We start from the raw sequence: 17770 nt of genomic DNA on the forward strand, positions 1-17770 counted from the left end.
AGATATCTTGGACGTCATGTCACGATGGAGAAAGTGGTTGTAAGAGATACAGGAAGACACGTCGCGTTGCGCGCATCCGAGCGCTGGGTTGAAGACTTCGATGAAAATGAGCTTATATATATGTACAGTGGCTACCAATATGAAAGGGAACACTGAAATTACCTTCAAGTTGCCAGAACACCTAAATGCAGTTGGCAAATACAAAATTGTTCACGGGATTATAGTATATTGAAACGGGGAAGCACGTTCTGCAAATAAGTACATCGCACTCATATCCGTATATGACGGCTAATCATTGCTTCAAGAAAAATTCGGTGTTCCGTTTCATATTGTTACCGACTGTACATTCCAACAAAGCGAGTTGGATCTGTTGCAAGTCTTTATAGATACATGTATAGTACTGCTTGCGAGAAGTTGCCCCAGACGCGGAGTTGCAGTGAGACAATTGGCGTGCGCACAGGGGAGGGGTAGGGGGGGGCTGGAGGGGCGCTCCCCCTATTAATCATCAAAAGAGGGCGCCAAGTCTTCTCATGCCTTTCCTCATTCGGACTTGTCCGGTCATTGTTTAACGTGCATTGTTATGGCCAAGCAAGTATGTGACGATAATAGCTGTCAAGACAAAGAGGGGGGGGGGAGGCGCTGCGGTGAAACTCCTACCACCTAATGGAGAACCCTGCGCTCGCCTAGGAGAGAGTCTTACATACGCACCCATTCGGAGACTGCCCTCAATCGACGTCGTCGTTGCTGGATGGCGAACCACAAGGCAACCGACGTGGCCATAGTCACGAACACCACGCAGATCCCGATGCTCCAGAACAAAATGGTGTTGTATCCTGCGTGCCCTGATTATTCAAATATTTAGGGGGTTAAAGCGTGAGCGTCGTAGCACACACGCTAAATAGCACCATTATGACTTCAATCCCGGAACGGCACTGATGGTTGGAACGCCATAAGAAGTACTTCTTTCGAGCGCAGTAATACCAGCGGTGCTACAATCTTTGCTCTAGTTTTATTTTTCTACTGTTAATTTGTTGTCTGTCTTGGTTTGTCTATTTATTGTCTCATCACAACTTACAGTGCATTAGAAAGGAGAGGGGTTAGGATAAGCTACAGGAGCAAAACAAAATGATGCAAGGAAGCATAGGGAAACATCAAGGCGAAAGTAACAAATGTAATTACTCGCAATTAGAATGGTGTATTCCACATGGCATATTCCCGTGCGATCTGCGGCAACAATCAGTGTCTGTAGCTGATTGAACAATATGGCACGAAAGTGGCACCTGTCATAGGATATTGTTTGTTTGTTTGTCGCCTTAAGGAGACTGGCTCATACCCACGAGGGGGATTGGCCACACTGACAATTATAAAGGGAAATGTAAACCCTATGAAACTTCAAAAAGAAATAACAACGAAACGCGATGTAAATAAAAAATGAAAGAGTTGAGAAATAAAAAAGCCGTAGGATAACGATTGAAAAAAAAAAGAATAAAAAAGTAAAACAAAGTTGGCTTCAGTGGTCGGTAGCACTAGCAGCGTACTCTTCCGGATATGTTTTAAGAAAGAAGGCTTGAGGATAAGTGGCAGCATTACTACTGTGGCACGCTTGTTCTGAGCATATTGTCTAAATTCGGCGGAAAGTGGTTACAACCAAGACTATGCCGCTGAGTATCCAGATAATAAATAGCCCACTCACGGCTGTACTTTGTGACGGCCGGCTGCCCCAGACCTGCGGGGCTCTGCGCCTGCACCAGAACCCGGTAGAGGGCGCCATCCAAGATCTCTGACACGCTCAGCTGCTGCGTCTCCTGGCGAATTGACGATGGGGGAAAAAAAGGACAAACATGGTAGACGTATAGCGACGACAATTACCCATTCGACAGCGAGCAATATAAAACAATGCAACGGAAGGACAACACAGGTGGACATCAGAATATGAGCATGTTTGACTGTGTGCATTGCCTAAAGGCCACGCGTGCCTTTAGGCAATGCTTGCCGTACCTTTAGGCACGGCAAGACCGGCCAAAGAGAAGTGATAACTTTGCCACGTCTTCACCGTCACAATATATGACAACTGTTTGTGTCCGTCTGAAAAAAAAAAGATTCATGAAAAATTGGAGAAAAAAAAAATAAAGTGGAACGCGTACAGGAAAGAATAGCGAAGTGTGAAAAAGAAGAACTAGAAGTTTATGAAATAGATGAGGGAAGGATACGCTGCTAGTGGTACCGCCAGTTACATCCAATTCGTTGACCCCCTTCTTTATTTTTGCTAATTTGTTTATATATTATGGTTTATCAAAAGCTTCTGCCCCTTTCACTTTTTTTTTAAAGGAATGTTATTATAGTTCTTATCTAATTTCTCTCTCTTTTTTTTTTTAGCAAGCGTTGTGTAAACCATTTACATTATAAAGTACAGTGTGGCCAATCCCCCTTGTGGGTATGAGCCAAGATCTAGGCGACAAGACAAGACAAGATGAGGGCATGCATAAAATAGATTAACACAGGAAAGAAGCGCAACAAGAACCTAATGAATAAAAAAGGGCACGACAAAGCAATAAAGACCACGGGATAAAGAATAAACTGGAATAATGGAATGAAAATCTGGATGCGGCATTGAATGAACGACAAATTTGTGTAATTAAAGGTGGAGTTGGACGAATGAAGAACTTAAAGAGGAGAAGAGACTTCAGCGAATTAATTATTTATCACTGATGAATGTAATAAATCAAGGACAGAAAGTATGAAATGTATGACGAAGAAAGAAAGAAAGAAAGAAAGAAAGAAAGAAAGAAAGAAAGAAAGAAAGAAAGAAAGAAAGAAAGAAAGAAAGAAAGAAAGAAAGAAAGAAAGAAAGAAAGAAAGAAAGAAAGAAAGAAAGAAAGAAAGAAAGAAAGAAAGAAAGAAAACGACGCAGTTTAAAGTTGGCCTTGTTGGTAGACAACCTTCGCAATGAACAGCGCAGGGCAAACAAAGACGCAGGAACAGTTTAGTAGTGTGTTCCTCTTGTGTCCCTGTGTATTCTGCAATGTACACTACAGAGAAATCAGGGAAGAAATTAAGTTCGCTAAACAAAGGAAACAAAGCAGGGATGGCTTACTGCGTTTACAGTCCGCTTGATCCTGCGCGTCGGCTTTTTCCGGATGTCGAAGATTGACCTCTCCTCCTCGATGGTCACCTGGTAGCCGAGTAGGCGGTTCTCCTCTGAGGCGTAGGCAGGTGGCGACCAGGCGATCTGGAGGCCGTGACTGGGCGGTGCCACCCAAGTCGAGGAGGGACGCTCCACCTCGTGTACCATCAGTTGGCTGGGTGGCCCGGGAGCTGCGAGGGAAAGACGGATCCTCCATACACAGCCAGCTATGGATTTCATGTTGAATCAGAGCTGTGACTTTCGTTTTACGCCTGAAGAAAAACGCCTGTGTGTGTGTTACGCCTGTGTGTGTGTGGGGGGGGGGGGGGGTAAAGGGAGGTATGCGTGTATGATGAACTAATCGTGCCATTGTGCGATACGCAAACAATACAACAGTTATAGCGGTGATAAAGTTTTGAATATGCGCTGATTGGAAGAATTGCAACGAAGACACTCAGACGGACAGAGGTTGACGGCACAAAGCGCAACTCTTTTAGTTCATGCGTTGTTCACAGATAATATGTACAGTACAAGGCACACGTCAGAACGATAAGCATACAATGCCCTCGCCTATGCAACGTCAGTATTTTGCGTTTTCGCCTGCAAATCAACTTCTGCAGAAGTTATCTGCAGTCTGTCTTGTTCGTTGTGATTCTTTCAATCAGCGCACAATCAAAACTTTGACATGAATCAACTAGCCGCAGTCATCGTTTTACTGATATTACAGTAATAGAGAAATATAGCTTTATTTTCGCATGACCACCTTATTTCATTTTTTTGCATGACTTTTTATTTATGCACGGCTAATGCCATAACCACATAGCAACAAAGCAATATTATTGAAGTAACCATAATTTTTTGTTAGCTCTGTCGCAATGTACCAACAAACCCGAGTTGCTCTCCCGTCATTGCAGAACCATAATGCATCTCCAGAACAAGATGTCATAATTCGAGTTGCTTAAGGCTTGAAACCCATAAAAGGGGGGGGGGGGGCAACGACGGCGTTTCTGCCTCTGCCCCCCATGTTCTATGTTCTGCGAAGGATGTTCAGAGCGAAAGTGTCACACAATACGAGCGCTTGTGTTTTGTGATATTTTCTTCATGCGTAGTCCATCCTACGCTCTTCTTTATTTGCGAAAAAATGAAATACCAGTGAGCCCACCTTTCCTTTTTAATGCCGTGGTAACAGCCTCCTTACCGCACAGGCTGAAGTTGAACTGGTAGCAGTCCAAGCAGCTGGGCGTCTTGAACCACACAGTGACCGGGCCGCTGCTCAGTTTCTCCGTAGTGTCTGTGCTTCGCAGTACCAGCGTGTAGTTGGTGTCAAACCGGAGACCACGTATGTCGTAGTGGAACACATCGTACGGCTGGAGATAAAAGTGTTCAGTGAAGCACAAATGCCCAGACACGTTAGTATATGAGGATGCATCTCTGGACTCCATGGCATCAATTTCAATAAAGTATGTGATAAGAAAATATTAAAAAGGGAATGCGGATAGTGCCGACGTGTCAAGAGAACTTGCCTTCCTAAGGACAGCAACTACTGTCCTTTCTAATGATGATGATGATGAGAATAATGATGATGATGATAATGATGATGATGATGATGATGATGATGATGATGATGATGATGATGATGATGATCGGTTTCCCGCACGAAGTCACCGCGTCGCTGTGACGAATCGAATGGTGGCATATATGCTGTGTGCAACTTCAAACAAACTGCCTTCGTAAAGTTGGCATCTTCTCACATAGACCACTGTTGCAAAGAAGCACGCTTTACAGGCTTAATTTCTCTCGCGATGAAAGTTCAGCACGGTATGGGGATGCCAATGTGCAAAGCGTATAAATCATGTAGCACTTTATTCAACGCATCACATTTGCGTTAGGTCTATTCTTAGCATGTCGAAGAACAAACAGCGATGGCAATTATGGTCTGGCACAGAAATGTCAACACTCACGAATAATGAGAGTTACTCTCTAGATGAATTGCTGCGGTTCAGCGCCACATCTGTCGCTGATGGCGGCGGCGCCGCGCAACATCGCTTAGTTTTGCAACTGACCTGGTTCTATAAACGTTGCCGCCAACAACAGCACGGCATACACGTATGTCAGCACACCATGGCTACGACCAAGCCTGCTAAGCCTGTTAGTGGCTTCATCATGGGCTCAGCGAGCGGTCAGCGCACGTGTCGATCTCGGAGCCAATGACGTCACTTCTGCGTTTGCAACAGTATCCGTGAGGCGGCCACAGGCCCGCCAAGTGATCAAAATGTTGATGAGTCATTGGCACAGTGTTAACACCTAGTCTGCGGCTGTGCGACACTTACATTGGTTGTGATTATGCCATGTGCGCGTGAGTGAGTGAGTGAGTGAGTGAGTGAGTGAGTGAGTGAGTGAGTGAGTGAGTGAGTGAGTGAGTGAGTGAGTGAGTGAGTGAGTGAGTGAGTGAGTGAGTGAGTGAGTGAGTGAGTGAGTGAGTGAGTGAGTGAGTGAGTGAGTGAGTGAGTGAGTGAGTGAGTGAGTGAGTGAGTGAGTGAGTGAGTGAGTGAGTGAGTGAGTGAGTGAGTGAGTGAGTGAGTGAGTGAGTGAGTGAGTGAGTGAGTGAGTGAGTGAGTGCGTGCGTGCGTGCGTGCGTGCGTGCGTGCGTGCGTGCGTGCGTGCGTGCGTGCGTGCTCTGCAGGGCCCCTTTAATACAACTTGCGAGTGCGACTCCGAAAGACGTACCTTGGAAAGTTTAATATGAGAAGAGGGAACATTCCACTGGTCCGGCAGAATGTCGAGGGCGTAATTGCACGAAGGATCTTGAAAAAAAGAAACAGAATACACAAATATTTAAAAAATGCGAGAACGCTCAATTTTAACAGCGAAGCTATTCTTAGTCGAGGCTTTCATGTCCGGGGTCGGCGTAGAACTGATCACGTGGCTTTTGGCCTTGCAGTGTGGCGAGAGTCAGGCTCGCTAGGAAAGGGAGAGTTGCGCCGTGCTGCGAGATGCGAGGGCGAGGACGGAGGTTGTCGAGGGGTGCACCTTCGAGAAACACACCAAGATGGGGTGGCGGTGAGGGGCAGTGGAGTGTAAAATAGCGTGTCAGTGTTCAGGAGTTTGCGCTTTCAGATTGGCGAACATTTCTCGTTCTCCCGATGAAGAAGCCACCCGACGTGAGCTTACGCGAGAACGGGCATGTCGTCGCCGAGCCAACCGCGATGTTGGCGCAAGGAAGGCCGAAGCTAAGCGCCAGCGAAGGGAACACTTGAAAAACATAGGAGTACGATACAGCCTGATGAATGACGGGCATAAGCTTCGCTGTTTCTACGGTGTACGCGAAGTGGAGCTGGCTGGATTTTTTTAAAAGAAAACTTGAGATTTTTCTTTAAAATTAGAAGTTACCAAATTAAAATAGGATATGTGTTCGTGACTTACTGGTAAATGTTGTCTCTTTGTCATGCCACCGTAGCTGTAGAAGTCGGGGGAGGGAAGAGAATGAGCGTGTTTGTTCGTACACTCTTGTTTGTATAATACCTCGAGCGGTCAAGGCTGTGCGTTATTTTCAAATTACGCAAGCTTCAATCGTATCTGCACTTTGGAGTTCTTGTTGGCTTTTTCCTTTGTCATCCATTCATAAACTTCGTAGACTAAAATACGTCCGCAAAGCGAAATTCCTGTGGCGTTTTTCTTTTATTTTCAAGCCTGATTTTAGGCGTAATAACTACTCATATATACGCAAACACCCGTAAGCAGTAATTATTGCAACAAGAAATGGCACAGTCTAATAGGGAACAACATAACGAGGGCCATGTATCCAGCTTTCCTATGTGTCGTGAAGAAGGTCGTGATAGGAATTCCTGTCGCACGACAGTGGCAAAGTCAGACTCTAGGAAGACTGAGGCAGACCCGTAGCAAGCGCGTTACGTTTCATTACCCTTGTGTGCCTGTAGCTGATTCTGCATCTTTCAAGTTGCACCGACTCGATTAGTTTATAACTTTCCCGCTAGGTTACAGACGATCGCTTTGGCAGTGACAAGCATTCTTGACTTGCTCGTTTTCGCAACTATGGCACGCTGAACTAATACGGCGATCTGGGCGAGTTGGTGTACTAACATCTTCGGGAAAATGTGCAGCGCGGCACGGACGAAGGACAAGAAACGCACAACAGGAGCGCTGACTCTCAACTGAAATTTATTTCGTGCACAAACAAAAAACAAAAATATTTAGACCACATGGTTATTGCCAGATAAACAAGAGAAGCGCGGGAACATGCCATTCAAAAATTCTGTTTCTTTTTTGTGCAGTGCGATAGAGGTCTGGCTGATACAACGAGCGGCATCCACGTGCATATGATAAGCCTCGGTTATCTCACGGCTTGTTTGACCTTTATTTTTGTACATCACGGCTGTTTCTTGAAACAAGGGTTCACATTTGCATCTGCTGCAGTGGGCGGCAAAATTAGAAGTCGTAGAATTGTTTACAGCACCGAAGTGTTCTCTGAGGCGAATATTCAAACGTCGACCAGTTTGCCCGTAATACACCTTGCCACAAGAGAGCGGAATTGCATAAACCACCCCCAAGGAACAAGAAACGAACTTACGCGTGTGCTTAAGCTGACACGATGTGATTGGCTTGCGCTTAGGTTTGTTGGCCAGATGGCATAAGCTGGATAACCTGTTCTTCGCGGAAAATATGACTCGTACTTGATATTTAGATGCTACCTTCTTTAAGCCGTGCGCCATCCGGTGTGCGTAAGGAATAACGGCGATTTTCCCTTTCTTTTCTTTTAAGGCCTGGTCATGTTGAGGATTGCCTTTCTTAAGCTTTTTTAGGAGCCCTTCACAAACGGAGACAACTGTGGCCTGTGGGAAACCCGCTTCTTTTAACCTGTCTAGCTGCCGAGAAAAGCTAAACTGCGCGACGTGGTGGCACGACTTTTTGAGGGCGGAGCCCAGGCATGTCGCCGCTATGCCCCTTTTTACCAGTTTGGAATGAGCCGAAGAAAAATGTAGTATGGGCTTACATGATCTAGGGTTGTATTCCCAACACAAGTGCTGCGGACTGAATTTTAACTTCAAGTCTAAAAACTGGATCTCATTATTAGAAGGCAACTCGTAAGTGAATTCCAAACCCAGTCCGCCTTCTTGAAAGGAAGAAACTATCTTGTTAACTTCTCCAGACCCATTGTTCGACCGCGTAATGGTTAAGTAGTTATCTACAAACCTGAAGATTTTCACTATCCCTGCTGTCTTGGTGCCTTCCAAAATTCGGTCAACCTTGCCGAGAAAAATTTCACTCAGAACGGGTGCTACCTGAGACCCGATGCACACGCCCTGCCTCTGAATCATTACTTTTTCACCCCAAAGGACGAAAGTGGACTGCAGCTTAAGCACACGCGTAAGTTCGTTTCTTGTTCCTTGGGGGTAGTTTATGCAATTCCACTCTCTTGTGGCAAGGTGTATTACGGGCAAACTGGTCGATGTTTGAATATTCGCCTTAGAGAACACTTCGGGGCTGTAAAAAATTCTACGACTTCTAATTTGGCAGCCCACTGCAGCAGATGCAAATGTGAACCCTTGTTTCAAGAAACAGCCATGATGTACAAAAATAAAGGTCAAACAAGCCGTGAGATAATCGAGGCTTATAATATGCACGTGGATGCCGCTCGTTGTATCAGCCAGACCTCTATCGCACTGCACAAAAAAGAAACAGAATTTTTGAATGGCGTGTTCCCGCGCTTCTCTTGTTTATCTGGCAATCACCATGTGGTCTAAATATTTTTGTTCTTTTTTTTTGTTTGTGCACGAAATAAATTTCAGTTGAGAGTCAGCACTCGTGTTCTGCGTTTCTTGTCCTTTGTCCGTGCCGCGCTGCACATTTTCCCGAAGATGGCACGCTGGTTTCGGCTCAGATTTTCTAATGCACGGGATTCTATCACTTACACTTGTCCCCGGTTGACCACGACAGCCGAGAGACAATGAAGCGGCCATTTGGTGTCGACTTGGACACGGTTACGTTCAATGGTTCACCTGGCGCACTGGCGTCTGCGATAAAAGAAAACGTGTGAAAGAATCACAATGAACCAGCGGTATAACTATATATTAGTTATATTGCGATAGCAATTACATGGACACTCGAGGCGCATTTCGCCGTCGCCGTCATGTATCGCATAAAGTACAAATCGATCATATCGCCCCGCGAGTCGTATGTTCTATGCGCGAGCGAAAGCTTGCGGAGGCTGCAGACGGGCGCGTCTCAAGCAGGGATGAAACGCGCCGTCGGGCGAAGGAGCGTGAAAGGGTTTCGGTAGAAGGGCTGCGTCGCTCGGGCGGAAACTGCGGACTTTGATCAAAAGGGCGTGGTCAAGCACGTGGGCGCGTGCACTATATCGACAGACATCAGTAGACGCCTCCTACCTTTGTCCGTGCGGTGCTCTCACCGGTTACTTTGCGCTGAGATGGCACACACCACGAAAACCACTTCGTTCCCTGGAGCGGCCGTATTTCATTACGCCAGCGTTTCGTAGAGTTACGCGGCATCGGATCCTAAAGAAGTTTGCTGCTAGCCTTACTTCGTATAACATTCCGATTTGTGGCTATCGCATTCATTTTTTCGCGCTTGCGGCGAAACTGTGACTTTTATGTCACTTTACATTGCTAGAGGTTGTGTTCCCAGTTTTAGTTGGGAAAAAGTTTTTTTTTTCCTGGCTGACCGAAGAGCGGTCCGCATAAATCCCAGGCGTAGCTCCTATGAAATATCGCGGAGTGAGTGGTAACACGAGCACTGCTACAACAGAATACAGGACAATAGAAAATAAATTTTAGCATGCTTACTCTCCGCGTAGTAAGTCCATGGACTTGTTTTGGCTTGGCTCATTGGCCCACTTTTGGATACGACTGTGACTCGAAACTGGTGTTGTTCGTCGATCAGGTCTGTCACAGGAATGAGCCCCTGATAGCGCTGTGTACACATGCATATATGCTGTCGAGGTTGTTCTTTTCATGCAATGTAACAACAACAACAACAACAACAACAACAACAATAATAATAATAATAATAATAATAATAATAATAATAATAATAATAATAATAATAATAATAATAATAGCAATTATGGCGTGAGGCAAAGGCATAGAAGTAACCGTGTATGTCTTTATAACACTGTTATAAGAGTGAATAGCCAGCATTTTAACATAAGCCACGATTAGTCAACATTACCTAGCGTTGGTACTGGGCGAGCAAATACTTTAGGGTTCTCACGAATAGTGCATTTTCCTCAAGTTAATTATTGTTCTAACGCAGGTCTCGTATTGATAGTAGTTTGTAATTGTCACGTGGTTGTGACGGTGAAGAACTCAAAACTCAAGCTAGTAAGGATTGAACGCTTCATTAGTCGAACCATCGCCCAGCAAGGGAAATAACACTCGCAGTGCAAGATAGCGGGGAGCGCAGTCTTCGATAATCTGATGGTCGGTGAAACACGTTAGCTTTTACACATGCGTGATCGTACTTTTTAGCGCTATTGCTGGTTCTCGCGTTACTCAAGAATGAACTCGACTACTTGCGTCGTGAGCGCAAGTTTATCGGAACATTAGAACACCATCGGAATGGTTCCCATATATTCTGGCGTGGCCTGTGTCGCGCGATAGCACTTGTTTATCTCGTGATACATGGTCACGATGAAGAGTAAAGAGGCGTAGCAACATGATAGTACCTTCTGCTTCACATCACTAGACCTTGTTCAATTTTTTTGTGCTATTTTAGTACGAAAAGTGGTCAGGAAAATTTTTTGTTCTGCTTCTGAAACACCATTCAGGACGTTTAAGCTTCGCCTTCAAGAGCAGAACGAGAAAGCGTGGTCGTTCGCATACAGGGGCGTAGCCAAGGGGTGGAGTTCATACCCCCCCCCCCCCCGGAAAATTTTCGTTTTTGCTTGCGTATATATACACGCACACATACAAACGCACGCACGAACATACATAAACTATTTTTGAACCCCCCCCCCCCCCCGAAAAACATTTCTGGCTACGCCCCTGTTCGCAGAGTCTAATTCGCTGCCAAGATTCGCTTCTCAGGGGACACGTCAACCTTCCCATGAGAAAGGTAACGTCTGTGTGCGTAACATTGACCGTTTTGGGTGCAGTTACGAAGTGCCCACTATGCCATAATCCATCATACCTATTGAAACTGAAAAAGACGAAGACGCCGACCACAACAGAATAAAAATGTAATGGCGTTTCGGCACCCAGAACGGGAGCCTTGTTCACAATGTCATTACATTTTTATTCTCTTGTCGTCGGCGTCTTCGTCTTTTTTTTTTCAATGATTCTTCCCGACCAGACGGGCGTCCGTCGAAGCTTGATTTCATCCATCATACCTAGAATCAGCGAAGTACCCACTACGCACCCGTAAGGCAATACGCACAGCTGCACACTATGTCGATGTTGTTGCTGAAGATCAATTATGCCTGAGTGCCTTGTAATGGCTGGGCCTTTAAACCACCCACTCGTTGCGCAGTTCACATGGTGTGACACCTGGTGTGATTCTACGCTTCGGCCGCGCAATATTACATGTGCTAATGGGGCTCCTCGCTCAACATGATGCCAGCATAGAATTGTATTTTTCCGACGCATTTCAAAGCATTCGCGTAACTCTGTAATAGAACATCTCACCGCCACGCAGAAGGCCCTGAGTTCGAATCACACTCGAACCGAAGAAGATTTCTATTTGTGTCTATCTCAATTTTTTCTCCCCCAACTAATTTCGGCGAAACGAGCTCTTTAACGTTATTGCGTTAAAGGTGTCCAAAAAACAAGTTAGCTCTGTTTGAAACGTCATTTTACTTCACATACAAAATGTCTAGCAATAATAAAAAGAAACTCACCGTTCCCAGCGTTGTCCACAGTTGCGCACCCTTGGAGGCCATGGATCTGGTTCGCACCTCCGTCACAAATATGGCGGGCAGCGGCCGCGAGCTCACATTGTTCGTGGATTCGTTACCCGAAGTGACGTCATGCAGATGCCACTTCAGGGTGACGCCGCTTACACGGCCCCTTTGCAGAGAGTAGCAAACGATTTCGGGGGCAGACAAATTCCAAGGGGCGTCGTCGACTGCGTCGCTATGCGCTGTAAAAAATAGTAGACCGCTCAATCACTGGAATTAGATTTATTTAAAAAAATATTTGGCGCGAAAACCACGCATAATCAACATTAGACAATAGTAGCTACAATTTACCACCATTTAAACAACATGTGCAAAATTAGGTGACACTTAGCTCATATTAGGCAACGCTTGCCGAAAGTACAGCCAATAGTCTGATAAAATTTGCAAGCACTACCCAACCTTTCGGCCATCTTTAGCCGAGATAAGCCAGTTCTAATTAGCGCTGGCAAAAAGCAAGTGAAATCGGCAGCTGAATTTGGTCAGGAACTCTCATCTTCGACGTCATGGTATCATCGCGGATGACGTGACCATTAAAAAAAACATTATGGAAGGGACCTAGGAAGGCGTTGTCTTTAGAGAAATGTCACAAATTCGCCGCAAGGACGAAGCAGTGAATGCGATAGCAACGATTGCAATGTTATGCGAAGTACGGATATCAACCCACTTTTTTAGCATCAGACCTGGCGTAACTCAACAAAACGCTGGCGTAAGAAAACGCAGCCGCCGCAGCGACAGAGGCGAACCTCGTGCTGTCTATCACTTCAACGCAAACTGAGCGGAGACAACACATGTGCAAAGGTGTGAGCCATCTGCAGGTCCCTGTCTAGATAAGGTGCGCTCGACTACACCCGCTCAAAGTATGCAGCTTCCGCCGAAACCACACAGCACCTTCTCCGGGACCCCCCACGGGCCTTTCGCGCGGTGGAAGACGGTCGGCGCTTTACTTCTCCGCTTGTGGCGCGATCGTCGGCTGCTCTCACGCGCTTTCACTCGCCCATAGATATACGACGCGCGAGGCGCTGTTATCGCCCTTGGGCGCTATACGGAACGTCACGGCGACGGCAGAACTGCACCTGGAGTGTCCATATTATTGGAATCGCCATAAAATTGCGGGAAATTTAATATTGCATTGATAATGAATGACGAGAATGTTGCATTCACGTTGCATTTCCCTCAACCCCTTCCATCACTTCCTACTTCCGTCACGGAATGTCCGGTTCATACGGGAGTTCTGCCGTGCCAGTGCCTTTTTCTGTTGCAGGTCTTAAGCACCTCTCGCCGACACTCTTAGTCTGTGCTTAACCTACATCCGGTAGGTTAAGTACGTACCAAAAATCTTTAACCAACATTCACTATGTTAGGAATTTCGCTTTAATCTAAAGCATTGAATTTCCCATTGAAAAACGACGACCAGTCCCATGTAAGCGCTGTAAAAATTCATGATGCCAGGGCGAGCACATGTGGACACATTTGCATGATTATGCAACCTGTGTTTAGCATTCTTTTAGGGGCGAAGCTCCTTAAAGCGGCACCGGTTCGTCCCTCGTAGTCGTAGTGCGTAACCAGTCGTAACGCTAGTACCAGATCTTGACCTCCAAGGTGGTGCCGGTGGGAGATTTTTCCTGTGCCTTGTTGAACAATAAAAAATTCGCAGCGTGCGCGTTAACTAAAAGCCGAATTCTTCTGTCTCTCATTCCCCATTAGCAGCCATTGGCATGTTCCAGTAGGAAACGTTAGTAGAAGTAGAAATGTAAGTGTTAGCTAAAAGCCGACTTCTTCTGTCTCTCATTCCCATTAGCAGCCATTGTTTACCTCCAAGGTAGTGCCTGGTGAGATTTCTCCTGTGCGTGATTAAACAATAAAAATTTTGTTCAAAACGCCGTTGATTGATGAAATAAACCAACGAAAGACGCCAGATGTTTTCTAAAAGCAAAACGAAAGAACGCCAGATGTTTCTAAAGCAAAACGAAAAGACGCCAGCTGCTTAACGAAAGACGCCAGATGTTTTCTAAAGCAATGGTTTTCTAAACAATGAAAATTCACAGCGTACATGTAAAATTAAAGTGAGCTGCAAATCGTCATAACTCTCATCGAACCTTTAGTATGAACGCGCCCGATCTCACGTCGGTGATGATGTACTGGGCAGAATTCACGGAAGATTCACGGTTTACCGATGAACCTCCGCAGCTTCGCCCACTCATCATCATTCACTCCGTGGATATGCTGTGATCTTTTTATATTTCGTTACGTCCTTACTTACCTTGTTCCCATTACTAATGTATACGTTTTGACAATATAGAGCATGACACGAGATTTCCAGTTTGCCAATTAGTCGCAAACATTTTCTGTTAGTTTTATAAAGACAGTGTTGATTCTGGAGAAGTAAAAGTATGACTACAACTCTGCCGCCTGATTTGACGACAATAATGTGAAAGTTGTGTACTCGCCACCATTCGTCGCCGTGAAGAACAAGCAGCCACTGCTGCACTGGTCCGTTTGCTGAAACCAAGATTAAAAAAGATTAGATAGAAACCACGTCCTTTTGCATCCCCATGCATGTTCCACCATGCCAAAATGAAACTCTACTCCGCATGCGAGGCCAAAGTCCTAAAGATGGCCCTCGTGACGAAGATTGTGACACGTAACTGACATCTATCTGTAATTATGATACGGAACTATGATTCATCGGGTAACTGACACGCCAGAACAAGGGTTCGATAGCAGACACTAATATTTCGCTAAGTTGTCTAATCAGCCTTCTTGTCATCCTTGATTAATCTCACAAGAACGCTATGGCCTCTGATTGGCTAAATACGCCAGCGTGGCGCAAATTTTACAGTGTTTAGAATAGCCCTCCAGCACAACACGAATGTAAAATTCATTGAATAGTGATGTATAAAACTATCTACCAATGAAAACACTTACAGCAGAAATTTAACGGTGCCGATTAGCATTGCCAGTGCGCGTAGCCCAAAGGCGACTTGATCACACCTTGTTGGCGTTGTGGAAAACGCGCCTCTGAACGCGCTGACCGGGGCGCGAGACAGCCTTGAAATCGTTCTATGCCGAGATATGATTCTAGCGCTTGTGGTGTAGTGGTTGGAGCATCGAACTGCTTTTCTAGAAGCCTATAGTCCGTTCCAACCTAAGAGTAAAATTCAAGCTCCACCCACGGCAATCACTGTCCCAACCAGAGAGAATCAGCATAGAGGTGGCATCCAATCAAATTAGCTCCTTTCCGTGACGTCGAATACTTTTCACGTGATTCCAATAGCTGGTGTACCCATACAGACACATGTTCGTGTCGCTGATTTTAAGCAGAAAACTTTAACGTCCTGGCAAATTACATCAGAGATTGTGACATCACTCCTTATCCAAAGGTCGTAGTCATATTTTAGGTAGGAGCGACGAACCTTTAGTCTTCGATACGCGTGGTATTTACATTGGTACAGAAGAATTGCTATTGAGTTCAAATCTCGCCGTTGAAAAGTTTAGAACATATTCATTTATGCCTATTAATCAGGTTCAAGAGGGCTATGGATGAAAATAGTTGATGTCTCGTTTTTCAGTGAAGAGCTAGCGCATAAGCAAATTTGTTCATTTATGTTTATTCGGTGTACATGTTCACCGACGTACCTCATTTGTGAGGGAGCGTGAGTGACGTCATACCAGTAGGCATGACGCCCATCCAGTATTCATCGCGCTAGTCGAAAAAAGGCTATTCGCATTTAACAACCGAAGCATAACTTAGCTGAAGCTAAGAGTAATCGAACGGCAACCGGTTAGCATAGTAACCATTGCGTCACGCATGGAATTTCCATACTGCAATTTTCCAAGAAAGAGCCTCTCTCTATCTTTCTCGATACTACAAAGTCATTCCTTTGGCAAGCTTCAATGCTCAAGGCCATCCCTCTAGATTGGCTCTATCTGGCCTCCACGTTACCACTGATGAGGACTACCAAATAAGATAGCCACCGAGAGTACTGACTCTTGTACTTACACAGGTTGCTTCACAGCTTCCATTTCGTTCAAAGCCAAGAAGGCATCCAAGAAAGCACTGGAAGAAGGACAACGTCATTTTCATATCAGGCATGATTAGATAGATAGATAGATAGATAGATAGATAGATAGATAGATAGATAGATAGATAGATAGATAGATAGATAGATAGATAGATAGATAGATAGATAGATAGATAGATAGATAGATAGATAGATAGATAGATAGACAGACAGACAGACAGACAGACAGACAGACAGACAGACAGACAGACAGATAGATAGATAGATAGATAGATAGATAGATAGATAGATAGATAGATAGATAGATAGATAGATAGATAGATAGATAGATAGATAGATAGATAGATAGATAGATAGATAGATAGATAGATAGATAGATAGATAGATAGATAGATAGATAGATAGATAGATAGATAGATAGATAGATAGATAGATAGATAGATAGATAGATAGATAGATAGATAGATAGATAGATAGATAGATAGATAGATAGATAGATATGAGTTAACGCATTAATCAATCTTACTGATATATATGTACCTCTCGGCAAGGCTCCATTTCACACCTGGGAGGTAGGAGAAATTCTTCCGAGATGTCGTTCGTTGTGGATGCCTCCGTTCGAGCTTCCATGAACTGAACGAAATGATTAGGCTTGTGTCACGCTAACTTCAAGAGAAGATTCATTAAGAGAGGTGAGCGAAGAAGCCAGAGCTTGGTTATAAGCCATAAAGAGAGACTGACCATTTTAGGCTTATCAATCGTCAACGAAAAATAATTGTCATCTCTGGTTTAGAAACCTCCTTTGTTTAACATTATGGGCTCGCTATGTTTCTGCGAGCAGCACCATGCCACGCTAATACTTGCCTCTCCTTCGTGACCAGAAATTAACCTAAAGCTTGGCCGCTAAAGAAATAAAATGCAAGCAGCACAGGCAATAAGCGTTCAGAAGACAACGTCAGTCCCGAGTACTGTATGTTTCTTCGAGTGTACAAAGTAGGTTATCTTGTATCTTCAATAATAATCAACTTTCCTACGTGCATCTTTTTAACACTCTGCGCTCGCTAGTCACACCTTTGGTTACCTAAAAGAGAGTAACGTTAAGAAAAAGAGCGGAGAAAACCGCTTTATTGTCCGGTTGAACGAGTATTTAAGATAGTACAAAGATACATTGCGACTATGGGAACAAAGTCAGCCTCTTATATCGCATTCTCAAGTTATTTGCTCACTGAATTTTACATCAGTCTGCTATACGTATTGGTGTTTCACATGCATATGTTATTTGAGCGTATGTTATCGGGAAGAGGAGCAATCAAGTGCTTTTGTTCGAGATGCGGAATTGTCTAGAATAGTAATCATAACTTTATTTCTCAAAGACAACAACATTCCTTTACATCTATCCAGTCGTTCTATAACGACGACATTCCTTCATTCCGCATCTATTTGACTCGGAGGATCACATTTGTATTTCATGCAAAGCTTCACCTGAACATGTCTGAAGGAGTGCTCACATTCTTCTTGTGTATTACTTCTAAGGCCTACCAAATTTATCTTCTAAATTTTTCTATTTTTTTACAGACAACTGTTTTACTGGCCCATTCACATGTCCCAGTGCGTTGTACAAGTATGAATGACCAACCTCTAGAATGAAAAGGGTGTAGTAGGTTCAAGCATCTAAAGCGATAATAATATTTG

General features: G+C 44.6%; 1 protein-coding gene across 1 annotated transcript; it reads right to left on the reverse strand.

Annotated features, from left to right (window-relative positions):
- Positions 1-696: 696 nt before the first annotated feature.
- Positions 697-9651, reverse strand: LOC119399215 (tyrosine-protein kinase receptor torso-like). The gene is made up of 7 exons (XM_049417575.1): positions 9645-9651; positions 9055-9156; positions 5852-5928; positions 4323-4491; positions 3095-3315; positions 1694-1805; positions 697-833 (listed from the first exon to the last, which is right to left on the reverse strand). The coding sequence occupies exons 1-7, from the start codon at positions 9649-9651 to the stop codon at positions 697-699; spliced, it is 825 nt and encodes a 274-aa protein (XP_049273532.1).
- Between the last annotated feature and the right edge of the window lie 8119 nt (positions 9652-17770).

This window comes from Rhipicephalus sanguineus, chromosome 7 (assembly GCF_013339695.2).
Source record: "Rhipicephalus sanguineus isolate Rsan-2018 chromosome 7, BIME_Rsan_1.4, whole genome shotgun sequence".
Lineage (NCBI taxonomy): Eukaryota > Metazoa > Arthropoda > Arachnida > Ixodida > Ixodidae > Rhipicephalus > Rhipicephalus sanguineus.